The sequence below is a fragment of the Stegostoma tigrinum genome, chromosome 37 (genome assembly GCF_030684315.1).
Source record: "Stegostoma tigrinum isolate sSteTig4 chromosome 37, sSteTig4.hap1, whole genome shotgun sequence".
NCBI classification, from domain to species: domain Eukaryota; kingdom Metazoa; phylum Chordata; class Chondrichthyes; order Orectolobiformes; family Stegostomatidae; genus Stegostoma; species Stegostoma tigrinum.
The window spans coordinates 20363587-20389837 of NC_081390.1; the positions used below are offsets into that span (position 1 = coordinate 20363587).

The following is a 26251-nucleotide window of genomic DNA, read 5'->3' on the forward strand; positions in this document are numbered from 1 at the left end:
CTTGGCTTATTAATGATGTGGAGGTGCCATTGTTGGATTGGAGAGGACAAAGCCAGAAGTCACATGACATCAGGTTATGGTCCAACAGGTTTACTGGAAATCATAAGCTTTCAAAGCACTGCTCCTTTATCAGTGAAGCTTGGGATTTCAAATAAACCTGTTGGACTATAACCTGGTGTCGCGTGACCTCTGACCTTGGCTTATTAAGGAATTGGAGTAGGTGGCCAGTTCAGTTTGCGGCATGCAAGTTTGATTCTTGTACTATACCGAGGCAGCTGGTCTCAGCAATGTAGATAGCAAGAGGTGTTAAAATTATCATCTCTTGATTAGGGAGCAGTGAATGGGTTCAGTTCAATTGGCTTCCAGAAATGTCCTGTGAGGAATATGCTACCTATTCTTTGTTATTCACTCATGAGATATGGGCATTGCTAGCTGTGCCCTCATTTATTGCCCATCTCCAGTTGCCCTTGAGAAGAGATGGCAGTGAGCTGCCTTCTTGAACTGCTGCAGGTCATTTGGTGTAGGTAGACCCACACTGCTATTGGGAGACAGTTTGCGGATATTGACCCAGCAACACTGAAGGAATGGCGATATAGTTCCCAAGTCAGGACGGTGAAAGGCTTGAACGGGAACTTGCAGGTTGTGGTGTTCCCATGAGTCTGCTGCCTTTATCCTTCTAGATGGAAGTGGTCATGGGTTGGAAGATGATGTCTAATGATCTCTGGTAAATTTCCACAGTGCATCTGGTACACACTGCTGTGACTGAGTAGAGGTAGTGAGTGCATGTACATGTGGTGCTAGTCAAATGGGCTGCTTTGCCCTGGGTGGTGTCAAGCTCCTTGAGTGTTGGAGCTGCACCCATACAGGCAAATGGGGAGTGTTCCTTCACACTCCTGAATTGCGCCTTAGAGATGGTGGACAGGCTCTAGGGAGTTAAGAGGTGAGTTATTCACAGCAGAACTCATAGCCTCTGAATATCAAGGGACCATATATAGTTTTTCTTTGCTAGTTGAAGATGGTCATTGCCTAGCATTTGTATGATGCAAATCAATCCTTGTTTTAAGAAAGCATCTAAATCCAAGAGAGTGGAGAACCTTCAGATTACACACCCTTATGATGAGCAAGAGTGAAATTTAACAGAGAAGTGTGAAGTTGTTCAAAAAAATGTAATTTAATGTATATTATAGACTTTTATAATTCATTTAATTAAGATGAGCCAGTCCAGCTTTATGTAAGAGAAATCATGTCCAATTATTTTATTAGACTCTTTCAAGGAAGTCACAACCAGAGTGGATAGAGAGGAACCAGTAGACGTGTATTACTTGGATTTTCAAAAAGAGTTTGACGAGGTACCTCAAAAAACATTGCCATAAGAGTCCATTGTATTGAAGGTATATTGGTGTGGATAGAGAGTGGCCTCATCAGCAGCAAGTGGGGATAAGGGGTTCTTTGTCAGGTCAGTGACCAATGCCCCAACAGGCTCCATGGGAATCAGTGCTGAACTGTAACTGTTTACAACATGCATTAATGACTTGGAGGAAGGAAGCAAATGTACTGCAGCCACATTTACCAACAACACTAAAATAGGTGGAAAGGCAATCCGTGCGGAGGATGCAAACAGTTGACAAAGACAATTATAGGTTAATTAAGTGGGCAAAACATTGGCAAATGGAGTATAAAGTGGGAAAATAAGAAGCTCTTTATTTTGGAAGATAGAACAAAAGAATAGAGTATTGTTTAAATGGAGAAAAACTGTTGTAAGATGGAACACAAAGGGACTTGGAAATAGTTGTGCACAAAACACAGAAATCTAGCACTTAGATGTAGCAGGGATTCAGGGAGGCTAATGGAATGTTGGCCCTTATTTCAAAAGGGTTGGAGTATAAGAGTTGGAAAGTCTTACTGCAATTGTACAAGGTGCTGGTGAGGTCACATCCAGAGTGCTGGGAGGAGTTTCAGTCCCTTTATTTAAGAAGAGCTATTATTGCATTGGAGGCAGTTCAGAAAATGTCCGCAACATGATCCACAGCATCGAGGGATTGGCTTCTGAGCAAACATTAAACAATGCTGAGAGGCTGTTTCCCCTCGTGGGAGAGTCTAGGAGCAGAGGTCATGGTCTCAGAATAAAGGGACACGAATAAAGACTGAGATAAGGGGGTATGTCTTCTCTGAGGGTTGTGAATTTTTGGGACTCCTTGCCACAGAGAGCTGTGGGAGCAGAGTCCTTGTGTATATTTTAGGCTGAGATTCTTGATCAGTTGGGGAATCAAGGGTTATGGGGAGAGGTCAGGAGAGTGGGCGTGAGGAATGTTGGATCAGCCATGATCCAATTGGATGGTGGAAGAGGCAAGAGCGGCCGAACGGCCTACTCTTATTCCTACTTCTTATGGTCTTATGGGCTCAAAATTTCCAACCCATGGACATTTGGGTGTGAGGAGCAGGATATCCCACACAGTTGGAGGATCTGCAAAGTGGGATTAGGTTAATTTCTATCCCTTCTCTACCTCATCATTAAGGTAAGTACCCTTTATTCATGGAACATGTCTGGGTATTTTAATTTCTTCATCAAGAATACCTGCAGCCCTCTTTCACCTCCCTTGCCTGACAGGTTCCCATGTGGAGAACTGGGGCAGCCAGCTCTAGGATCCCCTTTTCATGTTAATTTCTTGTCTTGCCCAGATTAACATTATACAGTCTCACAGAAATCGCTCAAGCCATTTAAGTGGCTGTAATGCATGTCAAGAACAACATAAACCCGTTTACCGTGATTGCAGTCACATTCTGACCAGCTGATGGACCCCGTTCTCTTCCTGTAAAAACACCACGGAACTGGTTCACCATCAGGGTTACGGCAGAAGTTGTGATCGCCAAGTCCCTTGTTGGGATACTGCTGGACATAGTCTGGGAATTCGGTCCACTTCAGGCACTCTTCCCCAGTCACAGTGTATGTTACCGACCCCGTGTAATAACCCAGCTTAGCAAAACCACCCAAACACCAGTTAATAGCTGTGGGAACAAAAGACAAATTGCAAAATTGCGTTTACTCTTCACTTTCAAAGCAGGCACAAAGATGACCTGCACTCAGAACAACAACCATTACCACATCTGATTCAAACACTACGCGGTGCCTGGAAATGTATTACTTTCTGCTAATCCCTTCCACTTACTTGTGGAAATTTCTAAGCCTCACTCAATGTGCATAATGTCTATTGGCACAGTGTGTCAGCTCATTCAGGAAAGACTTGTATTTATAAAACAACTTTCAAAATCCCAGGACTTCCCAGAGCATTTTACAATCAATGAAATACTTTTGGAGTGCATTTACTGTTCTAATGGAAGGGATACAGCTGCCAATTTGCACACAGCAAGATCCCACAAACAGTAATATGATAATGTACAGATCAATTATTTTTGGTGATGTTAATTAAGAGATAGGTATTGGTAAGAACACCAGGAATAATCCCCTGATCTTCTACAAGTAAATATCGTGGGATCTTCTGCATCCTCTAAAGTTTTGGAGTAGATTTGTAGTTGGGGTTGTGGTTGGTTGGCTCGCTGAGCTAGTTTGTTGTTCCACAGAAGTTTCATTACCCTGCTGGGTAACATCATCAGTGCAGCCTCCAACGAAGGGCTGTTGTGTTTTCCTGCCTGGTTTTTAAACTCTGGAGTCCGTTGAGCTGGATTGCCTCACTTCCAGTTCTCCTTCATAGTGGAGCGTATATGGGTCGAGTTCTATGTGTTTATTGATGTTCAATAAATACATAGAGCTTGGCCCCATCAGTAAGCACATAGAACTCAACCTCACCAGTAAACACATTGAACTCAACCCCATATACATTCCACTACTATGAAAACACACTGATGCTTCATCGGAGGCTGCGCTGAGGATGTTACCCAGCATGGTAATGAAACGCCTGGGGAACAATGAACCACCTCATCTTCTACATCCACCTGAGTAGGCAGATAAGAATTTCAATTGACATCTCAACTTACAGTACTCCTTCAGTCTTGCTGCACCGACCGTGAGTTTTGTATTCAAATCTCTAGAGAGGGTCTTGAACCCACATTATGACCCCAGTGGCAGGAGTGGGTCAAAAATGTGTCACAGCTAACCAAGTATGTTGGGGGCAGAGACAGGATTTCAACCGAGTTTTGAGAAGATTTGTAGCTCAGGTTGAGGTTCTGGATGGGAGTTTGCTCGCTGAGCTGGAAGGTTCGTTTTCAGACATTTCGTCACCATGCTAGGTAACATCATCAGTGAGCCTCCGACGAAGCGCTGGTGTTATGTTCCGCTTTCTATTTATCTGGTTAGGTTTCCTTGGGTTGGTGATGTCATTTCCTGCATTGATGATGTCATTTCCTGTTCTTTTTCTCAGAGGGTGGTAGATGGGCTCCAAATCAATGTGCTTGTTGATGGAGTTCCAGTTGGAATGCCATGCTTCTAGGAATTCTCGTGCGTGCCTCTGTTTGGCTTGTCCTAGGATGGATGTGTTGTCCCAATCAAAGTGGTGTCCTTCCTCATCTGTATGTAAGGATACGAGTGATAGTGGGTCATGTCGTTTTGTGGCTAGTTGATGTTCATGTATCCTGGTGGCTAGCTTTCTGCCAGTTTGTCCAATGTAGTGTTTGTCACAGTTCTTGCAGGGTATTTTGTAGATGACGTTCATTTTATTTGTTGTCTGTATAGGGTCTTTTAAGTTCATTAGCTGCTGTTTTAGTGTGTTGGTGGGTGTGTGGGCTACCCTGATGCCAAGAGGTCCGAGTAGTCTGGCAGTCATTTCGGAAATGTCTTTGATGTAGGGGAGAGTGGTTATGGTTTCTGAGCCATATAGTTCAATATTGCCAATATGGTTTCTATTCACAAAAGAGGAGGAAAACAGCAACAAACTGCCATTCCTAGATGTCACAGTAGAGCGAACAGTCAATGGGGAACTTCAAACCAGCGGCTACAGGAAAACAACACATACGGACCAAATACTGAACTACAGGAGCAACCATCCCAACACCCACAAACGAAGCTGCATGAGAACATTATTCCAACGATCCACCACACACTGCAGCACAGAGGAACTACGAAGAGCAGAGGAAAATCACCCATACAGCGTATTTAAAAAGAATGGGTACCCTATGAACACAGTCCGCCGATTTCTCAGCAACAAACCCAAACAAACAGACAAAACGGGCTCAGAAACCATAACCACTCTCCCCTACATCAAAGACATTTCCGAAATGACTGCCAGACTACTCGGACCTCTTGGCATCAGGGTAGCCCACAAACCCAACAACACACTAAAACAGCAGCTAATGAACTTAAAAGACCCTATGCAGACAACAAATAAAATGAACGTCATCTACAAAATACCTTGCAAAAACTGTGACAAACACTACATTGGACAAACTGGCAGAAAGCTAGCCACCAGGACACATGAACATCAACTAGCCACAAAACAACATGACCCACTATCACTCGTATCCTTACATACAGATGAGGAAGGACACCACTATGATTGGGACAACACATCGATCCTAGGACAAGCCAAACAGAGACACACACGAGAATTCCTAGAAGCATGGCATTCCAACCGGAACTCCATCAACAAGCACATTGATTTGGAGCCAATCTACCATCCCCTGAAAAAAAGAACAGGAAATGACATCACCAACACAGGAAATGACATCACCAACACAGGGAAACCTAACCAGATAAATAGAAAGCGGGACATAACACCAGCGCTTCGTCGGAGGCTCACTGATGATGTTACCTAGCATGGTGACGAAATGTCTGAAAACGAACCTTCCAGCTCAGCGAGGAAACTCACATCCAGGATTTCAACCGAACTGTTCATTTCCCAGCAAATAAAGCCTAGTATGGTCCTCACCACATGGAAAGGACTGACAGATCAACATGTCGAGATTATAACCATTGGTCGTCCTTTCATCACTCCTTGCTTTAGCGTTCTAGACCATCTGTATCCCTGGTAAATATCCTACTTAGAAACATACTATTGAAATTCCATATTGTTGACTCGGGGCTGCTCACACATAAAACCAGCAGCTTGTGAACTCAAGATAACAAAGTGTGGAGCTGGATGAACACAGCAGGCCAAGCAGCATCTCAAGAGCACAAAAGCCGATGTTTCCAGCCTAGACCCTTCATCAGACTTGTGAACTCAAGTTACCCAGGCCCCAGCCACTGCCTTGCGCTGGCTGGAACCAGATTGAACCAGGTCAGGTCAGAGGGATAACATAAGGTAGAAAACCTTATCTGGTGGAAGAGTGATGAGGCAAGCCTAATGGTGTCCTTGGGCGAGCCGATCATGAAAAGATGCAGGATCGCCAGGCGAACTAGAACCAATGAGGAAAAGACACCACAATTCGGGAAGACAAGGAAACAGGATAAAATGAAGGATTTTGGACACGTGAGCTGCAAAAATCTGGGAGATCAACCTTTGCCAAAGTGGAGGACCCTACGCTTTGACGCGTGGAAATTACACCGAATGTGTAAGGAAATGGCCTAGACAGAACGAGCTCCTATCCTTGGGTATGATCTTTTAAATTCCTTGACTGTTCATAACGTCAGAGAAACTAGTGAATGTGCACAAAAATGTTAGTCTTGTATGAATTGCATGCCGGCTTTTAACCTTTTCTTAACCAAACGGTACCAATTATCTGTGATAATGGGAACTGCAGATGCTGGAGAATCCAAGATAATAAAGTGTGGAGCTGGATGAACCCAGCAGGCCAAGCAGCATCTCAGGAGCACAAAAGGTCTAGGCCCGAAACGTCAGCTTTTGTGCTTCTGGGATGCTGCTTGGCCTGCTGTGTTCATCCAGCTTCACACTTTATTACCTTGGTACCAATTATCTGTCTGTCTTCACTAAACTGATAAAGTTGGTGGCTAACTGATACAGACTAGACTTTCTCCTCTTTGTGCCAATAAGTATTGTTGAGGGCGGTAACCGAGCAACAATACATATTCAAAAATTGTTTGTCTCACAACACCAGCAAATTATAAGAGTTAGGAGAAATACAAATCAATATCCAAGCTGAAATGTATCGGATGTAAAAGGATCACAGTTTCCACAACAATGGCACCAGGCCATTCAGCCTGTCATGTCCATGCTGGTTCTCTGAAGGAGCAATACATGGAATGCCACTCCCTTGCCTTTCTCCTTTTTTTTACAGAAAGAGGTTAAATTCCTTTTTCAGTTGATCCTTCCTCCCCCAGTGCATCTCAGACAGCACGGCCTCAATATGACCACTCACTGGATGAAAACATTTCTCCTCATGCCAGCATTGCTTCTGTTACCAACTGCCTTGCAATATGTGCCCTTCGGTTCTTGATCAATCCACCAATGGGAACAATTTTCCCCCCTCCCCATCTACTCAGTCCAATCCCCTTCATCAAATTTCATTTCAACTCAATCTGTCCAATCCATCTACTTAACAGAAGTGTGGGGAGGGTGGCCCAATGGTATTATCGCTGGACTGTTAATCCAGAAACCCAAGTAATGTTCTGGGAACCTGGGTTCAAATCTCACCATGGCAGATGGTGGAATTTGAATCCAATGAATATCTGGAACTAAGAGTCTCATGATGACCATGAACCCACTGTCAATTGTCAGGAAAAGCCCATCTGGTTCACTAATGTACTTTAGGGAAGGAAACTGCCATCCTTACCTGGACCGGCCTGCATGTGACTCCAGACCCAAAGCAATGTGGGTGACTCTTAGCTACCCGCTGGGCAATTAGGGATGGGTAGTAAACACTGCCTAGCCAGCAATGCCCTCATCCCATGAATGAGTAAAGGGGAAAAAAAACACAGAAGTTCCTCATCCCTGGAACATTCTTACGAATCCCTTCTCTACTGCCTTCAGATTCCTCTTAAAGCATGATGTCTAGATCTAGATGCAATACTCTAGTTGACATTGAACTTATGTTTATACTGAATGTTCAGTACAGACATGCATCTTGAATAGTAAGACTAGAGTAAATTGCTTCATTACCAACAATGCAGAAAGACATTGAACATGGCATAAATTATTTTAAAAGGAAATTTACATTAATATTGCTTTCTCACATCAACAGGATATTTTGACGTGTTTCACAACTGAATGATTGCCTATTGAAATGCCAGTCACTGCTTTTATGTAGATTAGTACTGCAGCCAATTTTCTGAAAGCAAAACTCTTGGGAAATAAATGGATGACCTGGCAATCAATTTTTGTTGAGACAGAAACACTGGCCCAGGACAGCACGGTGGCTCAGTGGTGAGCACTGCTGCCTCACAGCACCAGGGACCTGGGTTTGATTCTACCCAAGGTGACTGTGGGGAATTTGCATATTCTCCCTGTGTCTGCATGGGTTTCCTCTGGGTGCTCCGATTTCCTCCATGCTAAATTTCCCATAGCATCCATAGGTGTGCAGGCTGAGCAGGTTAGCCATGGGAAATGCAGGGTACAAGGGTAGGGTCAGAGGGTGGATCACGGAGGGATGCTCTTTGGACAGTCACAGTGGAGTGGTTGGGCTGAATAGCCTGTTTCCACACTGTAGGGATTCTATGAACTCTGGGGTTTCCCTTCTCTCCTTTGAACAGAGCCTCTGGCTCTTTTACATCCACCTGATTGGACAGTCAATTTAATATCTCATCCAGCAGATGGCAATCTGATCGTGCAGCACTCCCTCAGTATAACACTGCATTTCAGCTTAGATTATGTACTCAAGTCCATTGTAGAGTTTGAACTTGTGCTGTTTATCAAACTGCAGGACCAAGAATGTTATATATTTTAATGCTGATAAACAAAATTCACTAAAGCATGACAAATGCCTTAATCCCAGAAAACGGGAGCACTCTGATAGCCAGCTACATCTGGTTTGAGGCTGATACCCTGGTCACAATAAGATCTTGGTCAAACTCATCTTAGACATCAAGCTGTTTTGGAAGGTAAAGGTTCTGGAGGTGCAAATGCTGGAAGCTGCATTAGCTTCACCCAATCTGAGGATAACGTAAAGGACTCGGAAATGGAGAACGGCAGAACATCTGATAGAACAGAACAGAACAGACGGAAGACAATGGCTTAGTGGTTTGACCATTGGACTGTTAATCTAGAGGCCCAGGTACAAATCATGCCATAGCAGATGGTAGGCAGTTTAAATTCAATTTTTAAAAAATTAGAATTAAAAGAGTCTGATGATGGCCATGAATCCATTGTTGATTGTCAGAAAAACCCATCTATTTCATTAATGCCCTTTAGGGAGGGAAACTGCCATCCTTCCCTGGTATGGCCTACATGTGACTCCAGACCCAGGCTCTTAGCTGTCCTCTGGCAATGAAAGCTGGCCTGGCCAACAATGAGTGCATCCCATGAATGAATAAACAAAAATGAAATGAAATGTCTATCTTTCTAATGCTGCTTGTGCATAGTTGCTCTCACGCAACAAAACATATCTTGTTTAAAACAAGAGCCCCTTCTCATCAGACTACCTGCTGGTTTCCCCTCAATTCAGTTACACTAAGTAGGCTTAATTCAATTTGATTTATTATTGCCACATGTAGTAAGTACAGTGAAAATGTTTTGTTTTGCGCGCAGTACAGGCAGATCATACCATTTGAAGTGTGTTAGGGTAATGAATCAGAATGAGGAACGCAATGTTATGACTGCAGAGAAGGTGCACAAAGAGCAAGATCAACATTAAATTTAAATTTGAGAGGTCCATCAGAAGTCTAATAACAAGCTGTTCTTGAATCTGTTGTACATGCGTTTAAGCTTTTGTATAGGTCTTGTATATACAGTCCATAAGGATGGTCACAGCTATCCAACCAATCACATGCTGGGAGTGGTCAACATTACATATGACATGGCAGGCAGTGGTATGGATTGAAATTCCATCCCGAACAGAACAAATTCCAGCAATTCAGAATAAATTTCGTTCTACAGCTTTAAGAGTAACTCGTACGGCCAGCACCTCAAGGAGATGAACAATTGAGCAGCCTGCAGCAATCAAACTCGTAGCAAGGTTCCACAAATGACAGTCAATGGTAAAAGCACTCAGACCCGGTAAGAGAAGCGCAGAGGCTACTGTGAGCGACATGGAGGTGGCATATTAGTCACACTTGGCAGTCGCAGTTTCAGTTGGGTTCCAATAAACCATGAGAGCTGAGCTGATTACAGTTTTACCCATTGCAAACTTCTATAAATATCTGAGGCTTCAAGTGTAAAAGTAAAATATCTGGTTGGCAAGGGAAAACTTAAAATAAAAATAAACAGCGCAGCTGCTGACAGCAAACGCTGGAAGTAAAAGGAATTGCTCAGAGCGAGCATTGTCACCATAGCGAGAGGACACCCTGAGGCACAGCTAAAACAAAGGAAATTAAAGGCTGTAAAATTAACTTAAACCCAGGTCGCAGCACCAGAAAGAAGGTGACAAAGGGGTAACTTAGAAAAGTAACAAGTTAGAGTCTGACAGAAGAAGAAAGAATGGGAAGTATTGTGGCTGGAATTAGAGTGAGAGATCCAAAACCAAAACAATGAGTAAGGCAGGAAAAAGTTATTAAGTCTGCAGAAACTGGGAATCACTTGGAGTAGCCATTTCTGTGAAGTATTGAAATTAAAAACAAACAACATTATCAGAAGCACTGTGGATAGTGGAACTATTTAAGGACAGCTTTTAAAGCTCTGGACTTTGGAAATGTAGAGGTGACTTAATTGAAATATATCAAATTGTGAGGAGGCTTTACTGAATGGATATTGAAAAGACAGTTCCTACTGTGCAAGAATCCACAACTAGGGGTCAGAGATTAAAAATAAAGACATTTTAAACAGAGATGAGGAAACTTTTTTTTTTCCTCAGAGGGTTGTGAATTTTAAAAAATTTCTTCAGTGGATGCAAAACCTTTAAATTTTTTTTAGGCAGAGGGAGATAGATTATTGACAACCAAAGGGATGAGAGATTATTGGGGACATGCGGGAATGTAAGGTTGAGGTTTTAAATGAGATCAGCCATGATTCTATTGAAGGGCTGAGTGGCCTGCTCTTGTTCCTTGTTTGTATTTTCGTGTGTTAAGCAAATGGAATTCATCTTTAAGAGCACAGATTTATTTGGTAATATCGGGAAACGGACAGGAACAGGGCTGCTAATGGCAGGAAAGTGTCCATTTTAATTGCAGGAGGGGAATGTCCATTTTAGCGACGGTGTACTCCAAAGCAGAGGAAGAATTGACCTTGACTTTGGCCACAAAACCGTGGAAATCTCTCCAATAAGCAACTCAGGAATGCAAGAATGGGAGGAGACCATTCAGGCCATCAAGGCTGCTCTGCCATTCAGTTAGATCACAGCTGAATGTCTGCCTCACTGCCACTTCTCTACATTAAATTCACATTGCTTGGTGTCATTAGTTTCCACAGATCTATTGCTTTCTTTCTTTGGTATGTTCAGTGTTTGAGTTTTTGCAATGCTCTGGGGTTGGGAATTCCAAAATTCACCACCCTCTGAGTGAAGAAACTCTTCCTCCTCTCAGTCTTAAATGGACAACCCTTAGCCTGAGGCATGTTCCTCAGCTCTAGACTCACCAACCAGTGAAAACATCCCATCTACATTCAGCCTGTCATTTCCTGTAAACATTTTGCAAGTTTCATTGCCGAGCCATTTACTGAAGTTACCTAATCTGTCGCTGCCAACTCACCCTCAAACCAACATAGTTTTCATTGCTTAGATTTAGTTTTGATTTGGCTACTCTCAATCCTAATTAACAATTCCATCATGTTGTGGTCACTGTTTCCTAAATAACCTCTCATAGCAAGATTATTATTTCCATCCCAACTCCATGCACAAAACCTAATCTGTCCTTAGATCACAGAATTCCCTACATTGTGGAAGCTGGTCATTTTGATCATCAAGTCCACACCAACCCTCTGAAGAGCATTTCACCAAGACCTCCCCACCCTATTCCTGCACTACCCCATGGCTAGTCCACCTAGCCTGCATACTACAGGCAATTTAGCATGGCCAATTTTAACCTGCACGTCTTTGGACTGTGGAAAGAAACTGGAGCACCCAGAGGAAACCCATGCAGGCACTGAGAGAACGTTGAAACTCCACACAGACACAGTCGACAGAGGGTGGAATTTAACCCAGGTCCCTGGCACTGGGAGGCAGCAGTGTTAACCACTGATCCACTGTGCCACCCCGTTGATACCTCAATGTATGGGTCTAAAACACATCTTGTACATATTCCAGGAATTCATCAACCCCAGTATTATTGCTGATGTGTTTCCTCCAGTTTTTATGTAAATTTGTTGCATACATTTATTGCATATATCTCTAATTCCCTGTCTCATGTCACTCCCCTACCTCACCATGACTGTATGTCGGAGGCCTGCAGACATCTCCCACTCATGCTTTCTGCTTTATCTGTAAAACAACAGGTCACTTCCAGAAGATGTGCAGAAATAGGACAGTTACAAAGTAGCAGGAAGTCAAATAGCTGTTCACACAAAGTTCTAAATGAGGTACAGCAACCCTGCATTCCTAAATCAATTTGTTTTGGCTTGATTTAACCTTTTAATTTTAAGTTGATACAGTGGGGAGTATCACTATTCAGTATTATCCGATCATACCCATGGGTAAAGAAACAACGGTTTCAGTCTAAACAGTGAATCTAGATCGCCCAGGATGTAGAGATCATGGTTAAAGGTATCAGAGATAGCAAGGACTGCAGATGCTGGAATCAGAGTCAATGCAATGTGAACCTGGTGGAACACAGCAGGTCAGGCAGCACCAGAGGAGCAGGAAAGTCGATGTTTCAGGTCGGGACCCTTCATCAGGACTTCATCATTAAAAGGTATGCTTTAAGAAACTCTGAAGCAAAAGGGAAGTAATATAGTACAGAATATTTCAGAATCAATAACAGTCATGTCTGAGCAAGAGTACATGTTTTACCCTCAATCTTCTTCATTGGGATAAAGCAATCGGATAGCACAGGAGTAAAAGCTCCTTTGACAAGGACCACACAAAACTGTTTACAGGATTAGACAAACTCAATGATAAATATAGCATCGTAATCAAAAAGGATGTTCTGCCATTATATCTCTACATAGCCAGGATGATTCCATATCCTTTAATTAAAAAGTTCAAAAGCAACTTTGTAATGACCTGAATGGAGATCACTTCCCTGATGATGAAACCAACTGAATAGTGTTCCATTTTTGCCACTGTAGCCGAACCCAATGGACCCATCAGAATTTTGTGTTGACCTATGTAGGTCACTGCTATTGGGGATCATCTTGGCTCCACAGAGTTTACAATGGACCATGTCTAATATATTTCAAGGTTCAGAATGCCACATTGATACGCAGCAGGATAGTTGAGGAGCACCAGCAGAGGGTCCACACAGTTTTAAAAATAAACTAAAGGTGAATGTTGTTTCTTAATGATGAGTGTGAATTTTCCAGGGAGTCTATTTGGTTTTGTTTTCAAGGCACACTGCTAACAGTGATGGAAAAATGGGAGATCCAAGAGAACAAGTGTTTCTCACTCTGAAGTTGGCTCATGGACTGTAAAGATTTTTAGGCATGGTGACAGAGTTGTTGAAATTTTGCCTCACTCAGCAACTACAGCTAAGGTCTTGAGACATTTCCACAAAAAGACACAAGGATAGAGGAACCCGCATGAGGAAGATGCTTTCTAAAAAAAAATTGACAGGCATCCATTCTGAAGAAGGGTCACTGGATTCAAATGTTAACTCTGCTTTCTCTTTTCACTGATGCTGCTAGACCTGCTGAGTTCTCCAGCAATTTCATTCTTTTCTTCAATGACAACCAAGCTAATAGAATAAAGAACATAGAACATAGAACAATACAGCGCAGAACAGGCCCTTCGGCCCTCGATGTTGCGCCAACCTGTGAACTAACCTAAGCCCCTCCCCCAACACTATCCCATCATTATCCATATGCTTATCCAAGGACTGTTTAAATGCCCCTAATGTGGCTGAGTTAACTACACTGGCAGGCAGGGTGTTCCACACCCTTACCACTCTCTGAGTAAAGAACCTGCCTCTGACATCTGTGTTAAATCGATCACCCCTCAATTTGTAGCTATGCCCCCTTGTACAAGCTGAAGTCATCATCCTCGGGAAAAGGCTCTCACTGTCCACCCTATCTAATCCTCTGATCATCTTGTATGTCTCTATTAAATCGACTCTTAGCCTCCTTCTCTCCAATGAGAACAGACCCAAGTCCCTCAGCCTTTGTTCATAGGGCCTGCGCTCCAGACCAGGCAACATTCTGGTAAATCTCCTCTGCACCCTTTCCAATGCTTCCACATCCTTCCTGTAATGGGGCGACCAGAACTGCACACAGTATTCCAAGTGAGGCCGCACTAGCATTTTGTACAGTTGCAGCATGACATCACGGCTCTGGAGCTCAATCCCTCTACCAATAAAACATGACTCCTGTCCCACTACAATCCATTCTTACCAAATATTATCACTGCAGATGTATCAGCTACTGGCATAGGAGCAACCTGATAAATGTCCTCCAGGCACTCAAGAAAGCACAAGTGTCTTCCCTTTCCAACTCCATTCTGATTTACTCCATCACCTGCCCCTCCAACTTCACTCTCACCTTCAAAGGTCTACATTGCCCTCAATGGGCTTTGCATGTAAATTAATCAAAAGGAAAACATGGTTGTGATCAGTTGATGAAAAAATATACCACTGTTGATTTGGTGATGAGGAGAAAATGGATTGTGAGTTAGACAGGGAGTGGCTAAATGGGCTCGAGCTATTTCCCCTGGAGCATTAGAGGCTGAGGGATGACCTTAGAGAGGCTTCTAAAATCACGAGGGCCATGGATAGGGTGAATAGTCAAGATCTTTACCCCAGGTAGGGAGGGCAAAACTAGAGGGCGTAGGTTTAAGGTGAGAGGGGAAAGGGACCTAACGGGCATCTTTTCACGCAGAGGGTGGTGCGTGTATGGAATGAGCTGCCAGAGGAAGTGGTGGAGGCTGGTACAATTGCAACATTTAAAAGGCATCTGGATGGGTATATGGACAGGAAGGGTTGACAGGAAAATGAGCCAAGTTCAGGCAAATGGGGCTAGATTAGGATATCTGATTGGCATGGAAGAGTTGGACTGTAGCGTCTGTTTCAGTTCTGTACATTTGTGCATTCTGTACAAGAGCACTTTTGGATATACAAAGAAGACAAGAGCTTCTCTCATTATGATACCTAATGGATTTGCCCGACCATTTTAAATCAATTGGTTTTGTCGGCACAATGATAAAAAGAGGCTGGTGGCATCTATGCACCTGACTACATGTTGGCACTGCATTCTCACAGGACACCGACTTACAAAGCTGAACATCAGAGATGGCATACAGTAGCCACACCTTATTTCACAACAGTACAGTTCAAAGGTTGTCTACTTTGATATTAAGGTGCACTTGAGTGTCAGGAAACACCTTCCCTGGTGGTTTCTCTTAGGTGTATGGCACAGTGGTATCTTACTTCAGTTGTATAGGAGCTTGGTTGGACTGTACTTGGAGCATTGTGTGAAATCTCAGGAAAGATATTATTGCTACAGAGAGTGTGCAATGAGGTCACTAGACTTGCTCCTGAGATGGCAGGATTGTCCCACGAAGCGAGATTGAGCAAACTGGGCTCATATTCTCTACAGTTTTAAAGAATCAGAGATGATCTCATTGATACCTTTAGAGATGGACGAGGCTGATACATGCAAGCTGTTTTCCCTGGGTGCGTCGTTTGGAAAATAAAGGGAATGGCAGTTCGGTCTGAGATGGGAGACTTTATTTTAAACTCAGAGGGTTGTGAACCGTTAAAATTCTCTACCACAGAGAGCACTGCAAGCTCAGTAGAGTTAATAAGAATTCTGAGTGGAGTACAGGGTTAAGGGGTGGGATCAGTAGAAGGCATTGAAGTGTTCAATCAGCCATGATTATTTTGAATATCAGGTTCAATGGGCTGAATGGCTTACTCCTGTCCCAATGTTCCCAAACTGAATCCATATTGAATGGAAGGTACTGTGTAGTTCACCAATGAGAATCACGAGGCCAAGAACCAGGCTTCATGCTCTAGATTTTAAACTCCTCTCCCATATAGATAGGGATTTTTGGGATTGTTTCTTTCACAAAATACAACACGAAGTATGTGTTGTTTATTCAGAATCACCAGTACAATATCAGGTCAGTATTGGTTCAACTTCACTCCAAAGGGTTAAGTGCAAGAATCAAGGCTAATACTGCAACGTGGTATGGGAGCTGTATTGAGGGAGGGGTTGTACTGAAGGGAGGGGCTGTACCAAGGTGGGTCTGTACTGAAGGGAGGGGCTGTACTGAAGGGAGGGGCTGTACCAAGGTGGATCAGTACTGAGGGAGGGGCTATACTGAAGGGAAGGGCTGTACCAAGGTGGGTCTGTACTGAGGGAGGGGTTGTACTGGAGGGAGGGGCTGTACTATGTGAGGGCTGTACTGGGGAAGCTTGCATTGAGGCGGGGCTGCACTGAGAGAGGATCATGTTGTTGGAGGTCTTGCTGCTCTACATTACGATATCAACTGTGTCCTGGCTTAGGAAATATATCAATGCAAGTCTTTGTATCCTTTTTAAAGCCGCTGACTTACTCAAAATTTACAGCATGTGAACTCGTGTGTCTTTGTGCACATGTGTTTGTGCGTGTGTTTGTGAGTATAAGAGGCTATCTGTGGCACACAGAAACACAAACGGACCACTCAGCCCTTTAAACTTGTTATGGCTGTCTGTGAAATCTCACCTCAAAACATATCACGTAAATCTATTGGAACCATTTTTGTCATTCAGCTTGCTTGATATTCCACTTGGAGAGAAATGAGAAATATTGCTCCCAGCAAGAAACCGCCCGAGCGCTACCCCATGCTGAGGGAAGTTCCGAGCAATGTAGGAACATGTTGGATTTCACAAAAAAAACTATTTATCATTCCAACCAGTCTTACCATGATGACAGGAAAGTGTAGTCAGGCAGCCAAGGTACATTTCCAAACTAAACACTTAACAAGTCTGTATCCTCCTTTGCTTTTCATAGAATTATTTTCAATAATATGGGAGGTTACCTGAAAGGACCCTCCTTCTCAACCTCTCCCCTCACTTGAGACACGGTGGCCCTCAGGCTAAACCACCGGCTGTCGTCTCCCGCATGAGAGTAGCTCTATGGTCCTCCGAGACTATGGTGATGTTTTTTTTAAAAAGAAACTACAACAAATTAGTAAAAACAAATGTAAAACTAAGTGAATTTTGCAATTGTGAGCGTTATCCATTTCATACTATTTGGAGACTTGATTCGCTGGGGCGGCCCAGGGCCTCTCAGTGCTGTCTCACCGCACCGGGGACCGAGGTTCGGTTCCACCCTCGGGTGACTGCCCCAGGTGGAGCTTATCCCTTCTCCCAGCGTCGGTTGTGAGTTTCCTCCCACAGTCCAAAGATGCGCAGGTTATGTGGATTTGCCATGGGGAAATGCAGGATTGTAGAGATGGGAATGGGTTGCTGATCAACGGGCTGAATGGCCTGCTTTCACACTGCAGGATTATTATGTAATATTTTCTATTATAATATGTTATTTCTGCAAGACAGGAGTGGCTACAACGAACTTTAACTGCCAGGAAAAACTGAAAGAACTGCGAATGCTGTAAACCAGGAACAAAAATAGAAGTTGCTGGAAAAGCTCAGCAGTTTTGGCAGCATCTGTGAAGAAAAAAAGTCAGAATTAACGCTTCAAGTCCGGTGACCCTTCCCCAAAGCTGGGGAAATCAGGGAACTGAGGAAGGGTCACCCGACCCGAAACGTTAACTCTTAATTTTTTCCCCTTCACAGATGCTGCCAGACCTGCAGATCTTTTCCAGCAACTTCTGTTTTTGTTAACTGACAGTAAAGTATTTTGGAACTGCCTGAGGCTATGAAAGGAGCTATATCGACACGGATCTTGTTTTATATATATATAAAGTTGCATAAAATGCATAAACAAATAAAATTTGTCTAAGAAAGAAAAGATTATACATCAGACATGTTACCTGTCAGACGGTTGTCTTTTGCTGGATGGGTCTGTGCAATCTGGAAATAAAAAAACAAACATTATCAAAACTCTGAATTAACCCAAATACAAGTAGGTGTCTGCTTCATCTTCCTGGAGTCTGGTGCACTGACCCATCCAGTTCGAGTAAAACACAGCAGCATCTCTGCTTCAGACTCCACGGTGTGTAGCTCCGAAGTTTCAAATCAGTTTAAATAAACTGGGGGCTTTGAAAAGTGAGTAAAAAACCGGCATCCGTCACACAATGCATGCAGTTTGTCCTTGTGTTTCCTTCTATGTTTGTGAGGAAGGTCTGCAGCTGTGCTCTAATTGGTGATCTGATTTCTAAAGTGATCCACTCAGCGGTGATCTTACCTCGGCTGCCGCGGACCAGTAATGCAGGATTGTGGAGAGGATCGAAGCAAAGAACATTCTGAAATTACATCCTAATCAGGGGGCTCCAAGATGTGTCCAGAGCAGGATTGCCCGAACAGATTCCCGGACGGAGTGCTGCAGGAGATCCTGGAGATAACAAGGCGAGTGAGGGTTCCAGAGTGAAAACCTGCAGAAAGTGGCTTTGCCCAGACAGACCTGCAGAGAGAGAGAAACAGAGTGTGTGTGTGTGTGGAAGGACTCAGTGAATGGGAGGGACCCGCCCACGAGTTCAAACAGAAACATCAGACTGCAGATAATCTCAGCCCATCGGCGTCTTTCTTCTCTTCCCTTCTAGCCACCGCGGGGAATTATTGGCTCTCTCCTGCCCTTCCACCCTCGCCCAGGGTGTGGGCCAAGTCTCACTGATGATTCAATTGCCCTTTGAACACAGGGTCGGATTGACGTGGGACAGGAAACTCGTCCCACATGAAATGTACAGCATGGGAGCAGGCCATTCAGCCTATCCACTTCTTGCTGCCTTTGGCCTCCCCTATCCTCCCCATCCTAACTGTCAGTATAACCAGGTACACCCTCCTCCTACATCTTCAATTGGGCTTTGTTTGGTAGCTGGCTTACCAAAATCTCTGAGTGAATGGGGTTCCTTTTTATTCAAAGGATCCCTAAAGTGTGGAAGCAAGCCATTCAGCCTAGTAAGTCCACACTGACTCTCTGAAGAGCACCCCACCTAGACCTACCCCATCCCTGTATTTCCCATGGCTAATTTACCTAGCCTAAACATTCCCAGGCACTTTTGGAAATTTAGCATGGCCAATCCACCCTAACCTGCACATTTTTGGACTGTGCAAGGAAACCCACACAGATACAGAGAGAATGTGCAAAATCCACGCAGACAGTTGCCTGAGATTGGAATCAAACCCAGCAGCCTGGTGCTGTGATGCAGAATGGCTAACCACTGAGCTACTGTGCCACTCTGATTTCTTGTTTTGCAGGAAACGTAGGAAAAATGAGCAATGTCAGCCATTTGGTCTCTGAACCTCCTCCACCATTCAGCTTAGACCTTTGGTGAACTTCTACATCATTGCCATGTTCTTGCACTCAATCTGAGAATATATGCTCAATATCCATTTGATGATTTTTCATATATACTCACTATCTGAACCTCCACTGCACTCTGGAGCAGAGAATTCCAAAGTTTAACCAGCCCCTGAATGCAGAAATTCCTCCTCCTCTCACCACGAAATGGTCTGCCCCTACTTCCAAGATACCCCAATGGGTGACCATTGGTTATGGACACCCCTCGTTCTCCCAACAGCCAGGGGAAACATCCTTTTTGCAGCCTCGGGCGACTGTCTGTGTGGAGTTTGCACATTCTCCCTGTGTCTGTGTGGGTTTCCTCTGGGTGCTCCGGTTTCCTCCCACAGTCCAAAGGTGTGCAGGCTAGGTGGATTGGCCATACTAAATTGCCTGTAGTGTTCAGGGGTGTGTGGGTTATAGGGGGATGGGGATGGGTCTGGGTGGGATGCTTCAAGGGTCGGTGTGGACTTGTTGGACCGAAGGGCTTGTTTCCACACTGCAGGGAATCTAATCTAATCCGGTCATACACTCACTCTGGGCCTTTGTTTTGTCATTTTGCTACAACGCATACTTTGTTTCATGATGCCTTTGCCATTCAATCTTGCCCCCCTTCTCCTCTACTGCATTTCTTCCCCTTTGTGCTTTCCCTCCATCCCTTTCAATGGAATAGAACGTGGAACGTGGAACGTGGAACGTGGAACATAGAAAAGTACAGCACAGTACAGGCCCTTCGGCCCACGATGTTGTGCCGTGGAATAATCCTAATCCAAAAATAAAATAACCTAACCTACATTCCCCTCAATTCACTGCTGTCCGTGTGCATGTCCAGCAATCGCTTAAATGTCACTAATGACTCCGCTTCCACGACTTCCACTGATAAACTATTCCATGCGCTCACAACTCTCTGGGTGAAGAACCTCCCTCTGACGTCTCCTCTATACCTTCCTCCTAACACCTTAAAACTATGACCCCTCGTGGCAGTCAATCCTGCCCTGGGGAAAAGTCATAATTGGGGATATGGGAATAAAACCCATCGTCTTTCTGCTGTCCTTCAAATCTGAAGAACTGCAATGTTCCGATTCTCTCTCTGCTGTATATTTCCAACATTTTCTCTTTTTATTTCAGCACCTGCACTATTTTGCTTTCATTGATTCCGTGTTGACTGTTTTATATTGATGGCCTCTATTCCTATTTCTCCCTAAGTGGAAATAGGCTTTCCATTTTAAAGAAACCTTTTTAAGAAATTAAAGATCTACATTCAGTCACTGTCAATCTTCTCTTTCCAACCGGTAATGAGCATACACCAAAGAGAAAATAAAGTGACCACGTGGGAGGGCTAAGGTTGATATTATGTAGAAAATGATCAATACTTCCTTTTTCACATCTCATCATAAGGCCTGCATTGAAAACAAAAAAACGCTGGAAATCACGGTGGGTTAGGCAGTATCCATGGAGAAGGAGCAAGCTAACGCTTTGAGTCTAGACTTCATCAGAGCTGACATGAAGCGTGGGGGAGGGGGGGGGCAGCATTTATGTTATAGTTGGCGGTGGTGGAGGGGATGGAGGGAATGAGGCCATTTGGATTCAATACCAGGCACAAAGGAGATAAAGCAAACTATCGGGATTGGAGAACCAAACCAAAAAAGGGAACAAAATTTTAGAATACTAACTAAATGGACTGAGGAGCACTCGCAAGGCTCAAATTGTAACAGGAAGTCCATCCTGTTGAACAGGGCAAAGTTGGACTCAATAAATGCCAATCTATTCCCTTGGCATAGATCCTTTCAAAACACCCTGATTTGGTTTCCGCACCGTATCCTTGCTAATTACATCCTGTAATTTAATTAGGTAGGAAACTGGATAGGGTAATGTCCTCCTGAACAATTCACCAACTCATATTGTTTGGCTCAAGTAAAACATTCTGAATTACTTATCCGTGCCAAATCAAATGTAAACTCATAGCTATATAATTCAGAAATGACAGTGCTGCCCACTGAGTCATGCCTAACACAGATAACTTTAACAAGGAAAATAGAGTAAATAATTGAGATATTAATAATGCAATATTTAAGCACCACCTAAGAGTAGGGCAAGCATTGCCTTTCAAACGTGATTCACTTCATACTGCATTTGCCTTTGAAATACAAGTTCCGGGGTTTGTGTCACCTCAGATATTGAGTATAAAATTCAAGGCTGACGCTCTGAGAGTGCTGTACTGTTGTGGTGTCAGTACTGAAGGAGTTCTGCAGTGTCAGAGGGTCAGTACCGAGGGGGTGTGGGGGGAGTGCTGTACTGTTGGAGGGTCAGTACTGAAAGAGTTCCACAATATCAGGTCAGTACTGAGGGAGTTCTGCAGTTTCAAAGGGTCAGTACTGAGGGAGTTCAGCAGTGTAGTAGGGTCAGTACTGAGGGAGTTCGGCAGTGTCAGAAGGCCAGTACTGAGGGAGTTCTGCAGTTTCAAAGGGTCAGTACTGAGGGAGTTCAGCAGTGTAGTAGGGTCAGTACTGAGGGAGTTCGGCAGTGTCAGAAGGCCAGTACTGAGGGAGTTCTGCAGTTTCAAAGGGTCAGTACTGAGGGAGTTCAGCAGTGTAGTAGGGTCAGTACTGAGGGAGTTTGGCAGTGTCAGAAGGTCAGTACTGAGGGAGTTCTGCAGTTTCAAAGGGTCAATACTGAGGGAGTTCAGCAGTGTCGTAGGCTCAGTACTAAGGGAGTTCGGCAGTGTCAGAAGGTCAGTACTGAGGGAGTTCTGCAGCGTCGGAGGGTCAGTACTAAAGGAATGCTGCACTGTAGTAGTGTCACTACTGAGAGAGTGCTCCACTATTAGAGGGTCAGTGCTAAGGGAATGCTGCATTGTTTAGAGATGTTGTTTGGGTAAGATGCGAAACTGAAGCTCCATCTGCCTGCTCAGGGTGAAAAGAGCAGAGTTCCCTTTTGTGTTCCAACCAACATTTTCCCCTCAATCAACATTACAGATTATCCGGCCATTATCACATGCTGTTTGTGCGAGTTTGCTCAATGCAAAATTGCTACATTTTCTACAACAGTCGCTATACCTTAAAACGCCAGTGAATGGTGAAGTCGTAAGAGTTTTTCTTTGATGAATCTGACTACTGACTGAACGTCTTAGAACTTCCTGTATCACAGGAATGAGGCAGTTCTTTACCACAATTGCAGTGATTTGAGCGGCAACTGAGGATGGGCAATAGTTTATCCTGGAATACATTTCTAAAAAGGAAAATGTACATCATGCTGATAACACCCCCTCCTTTAAATCCACATAGACCACAAGACATAGGAGTGGAAGTAAGGCATTCGGCCCATCAAGTCCACTCTGCCATTTAAATCATGGCTGATGGGCATTTCAACTCCACTTCCCTGCACTCTCCCCGTAGCCCTTGATTCCTTCTGAGATCAAAAATTTGTTGATCTCTGCCTTGAAGGCATCCAATGTCCCGGCCTCCACTGCACTCCATGGCAATGAATTCCACAGGCCCACCACTCTCTGGCTGAAGAAATGTCGTTTCATTTCAGTTTTAAATTTACCCCCTCTATTTTTAAGGCTATGTCCACAGGTCCTAATCTCCCTGCCTAATGGAAACAACTTCCTAGCGTCCACCCCTTCTAAACTATACATTATCTTGTAAGTTTCTATTAGATCTCCACTCAACCTTCTAAACTCTAATGAGTACAATCCCAGGATCCTTAGCTGTTCATCATACGTTAAACCTACCATTCCAGGGATCATCCATGTGAATCTCCACTGGACACGCCCCAGGTCTAGTATGTCCTTCCTGAGGTGTGGGGCCCAAAATTGGACACAGTATTCTAAACAGGGCCTAACTAGAGCTTTGTAAAGCCTCAGAAGCACATCACTGCTTTTCTGTTCCAACCCTCTTGAGATAAACAACATTACATTTGCTTTCTTAATTATGGACTCTTCCTGCAAGTTAACCTTTAGAGAATCCTGGACCAACACTCCCAGATCCGTTTGTACTTCTGATTTGCGAATTTTCTCACCATTTAGAAAATTGTCCATGCCTGTATTCTTTTTTCCAAAGTGCAAAACCTCACATTGAATTTCATCAGCCATTTTCTGGGCCACTCTCCCAGACTGTCTAAATCTTTCTGCAGCTTCCCCACCTCGTCAGTACTACCTGCCTGTCCACCTATCTTCGTATCATGGGCAAACTTCACCAGAATGCCCCCAGTCCCTTCATCCAGATCATTAATGTATCAGGTGAACAGCTGCGGCCCCAACGCTGAACCCCGCGGGACACCACTCGTCACCGGTTGCCATTCCGAAAAAGAGCCTTTTATCCCAACTCTCTGCTTCGTCAGACAGCCAATCCTCAATCCAAGCCAGTAGCTCACCTCGAACACCATGGGCCCTCACCTTGCTCAGCAGCCTCCCGTGAGGCACCATATCAAAGGCCTATGCTGCTACCTCCCTCTTTGGGGGCGTACTCATGAGAGACAATAAAAACATTGCATAGCTTCTAATGTAAATGGAGTGCTGCTGCTGTACTGTCAGAAACCATAATGCTTATCAGCAGACACTGGTGAATATCCAGCTTACACAGATTAGGTTACCAGACCAGGTTAAGAAAATGGGACTTATGCAAGCCCCCGGCCAAAACAGGGCAGGAATTCTGTAGCAAAATAAAATTGGGTTTTTCGGATAAAGCATATTTCTGATTTTCACATTCTGACCATTGTACATGCTAAGTATTTGTTCCAAAGGGCCTAAACTGAGTTCCGGTTCAAATACCTGATAAAGGGTACTGACTTGTATTCTTCATAATTTGCCAAATTTAGGGACTGTTCACCAAGACTGGTACAATTTTCACAGTGTCAGTCTTAGCAAAAAAGAGGGAATAGGACAGAACAAGGTAACTGAATGGTTTGTTAGGATCATTTCAGAGGGCAGTTAACAGTAAAACACATTGCTGTGGCACTGACTCATAAGTAAGCCTAACCAGGCATGAGTGGCATATTAGAAACCAAAAGAACTGTGGATGCTGTAAATCAGGAACAAAAACAAAAGTTGCTGGAAAAGCTCAGCAGGTCTGGCAGCATCTGTGGAGGAGAAAACAGAGTTAATGTTTCGGGTCCGGTGACCCTTCCTCAGAAGTGGCAGGTTTCCTTCTCCAATGACATTAGCATGCTTGGTAAGCTTTTACAACAAGCAATGATAATTTCATGGACACTACAACATAGACTAGTTTTAGCTTCCAGATTTTATTGATTAAATTTATATTTCCTGTACTGTGGTTGGATTTAAATTTCTATCCACAGAGGCATGGCAACATGACCACCACTTCCTCTGAGATGGATGCTCTATTTGACAACGGAGACAGTGTCATAACACGGACATTCAATACAGCTGCCACAAAAGATGATAGTCTTTTTACAAATTTCATAGATTTTTTTTAAGATGTCACTGTGTGACAGCATGAGGCTCTATATTCTTTGACTTTCAGACAGAATAAACATGTGCAAATACTATGTCAGTTTCAGCAAAATAGATAATGGTCATTCACTGGTTCAGTTCACAGGGCTATACATTCTGAACAAGGGTCACTGGACCAGAAAAATTGAACTCTGCTTTCTCCCCAGATGCTACCAAACCAGCTTCTCCATAATTTCTGGCTTTCAGAGTCAACCTGCTGAATTTGAAATTTAAAGAATAGCTGGCAGTTAACTGCCAATCAGCATTAACAGATGCATTCTCCACAGCAATGCCTCCATGAACCAGAGCCCACTCGAAGCGATCAGCACCCTTGTCTCCAGCAGTACAAATTTTAGTTTTCCCTTTGAGTTGGTCATTCTTGCGAAATATCAAGTACAAGGTAAAACAAAAACCTCCAACATAATGCATCTTTTTCCAGTGATGATAACTTTTAGAGGTTAGCCAACTGTTGAAGCAAAATTGCCTACGAATATCCTGCAATTCTGAAGAAAGGTGCTCTTGACTGTTTTCCTCTCTCTCTGCTATTGCTGCAAATTATTTGCAGCATTTTCAGGTTATACTGTTGAATAGAAAAACTTAAAAGTCTATTAACTTGAATATTTGTTTTCAAATTTTATTCAAATAACCAAAGCTTTTTGTACTCATTCAAGAGATGTGTCATGAACATCAAGGTCAGTACTTATTACCCACCCCTAACTTGAAAAGGTGGTGGTAAGCTGTCTGTTCCTTCTCCTCTTTTCAAGTGGGACAGAAGTACTAAAGCAAATCAACAGAAGAAAACCTTTTCTAATATGTCCTGAGCAACTGAACTCCGATACAGAACTTTGAACACATTTCATATATGCATTGGCATTTGCTTGCTGAAGACAGATCTGCAAGATGTTTTTTTTTAGCTAAGTGTAGGAAGCGTGACGCCAAGTCCACGTATGGGATTATCTAATTGAAATTTGAATGATATAACGACAAGTTTAGATTGCTTATGCGCTGATGGGGAGGGAAGGAAAAAGCTGCAGATACAACAATCTCCTACAAATAGTCATTGTTTAACAAGACAAAAATTAATTAAGATTCGACTACATCATTGAGCACAGGCCAGCCCTACAGTGTAAAGTTATTGCAAAACATTGGCAAAATACTTCCCCACTGTGTAACAAAATCACTATTAGCAAACACTAAGTACAGTAAACATTGGAATTAATTTCTTAAATTGAACACAGTAGCACAAGATGCTTTCTCCTGTAATTAGAGGGTCGGTACG

General features: G+C 43.5%; 1 protein-coding gene across 1 annotated transcript in view; it reads right to left on the reverse strand.

Annotated features, from left to right (window-relative positions):
* si:ch211-51a6.2 (neurotrypsin) overlaps positions 1 to 19140 on the reverse strand; it is a 68400-nt gene extending 49260 nt beyond the window's left edge. The window contains exons 1-3 of the mRNA XM_048563743.2: positions 18429 to 19140; positions 18055 to 18094; positions 2764 to 3006 (exon numbers count right to left, since the gene is read on the reverse strand). Of these exons, the coding sequence (XP_048419700.2) occupies positions 2764 to 3006; positions 18055 to 18094; positions 18429 to 18485 (340 nt within the window). The 5' untranslated portion in view covers positions 18486 to 19140. The remainder of the gene's footprint in view (positions 1 to 2763; positions 3007 to 18054; positions 18095 to 18428) is intronic.
* Positions 19141 to 26251: the final 7111 nt, after the last annotated feature.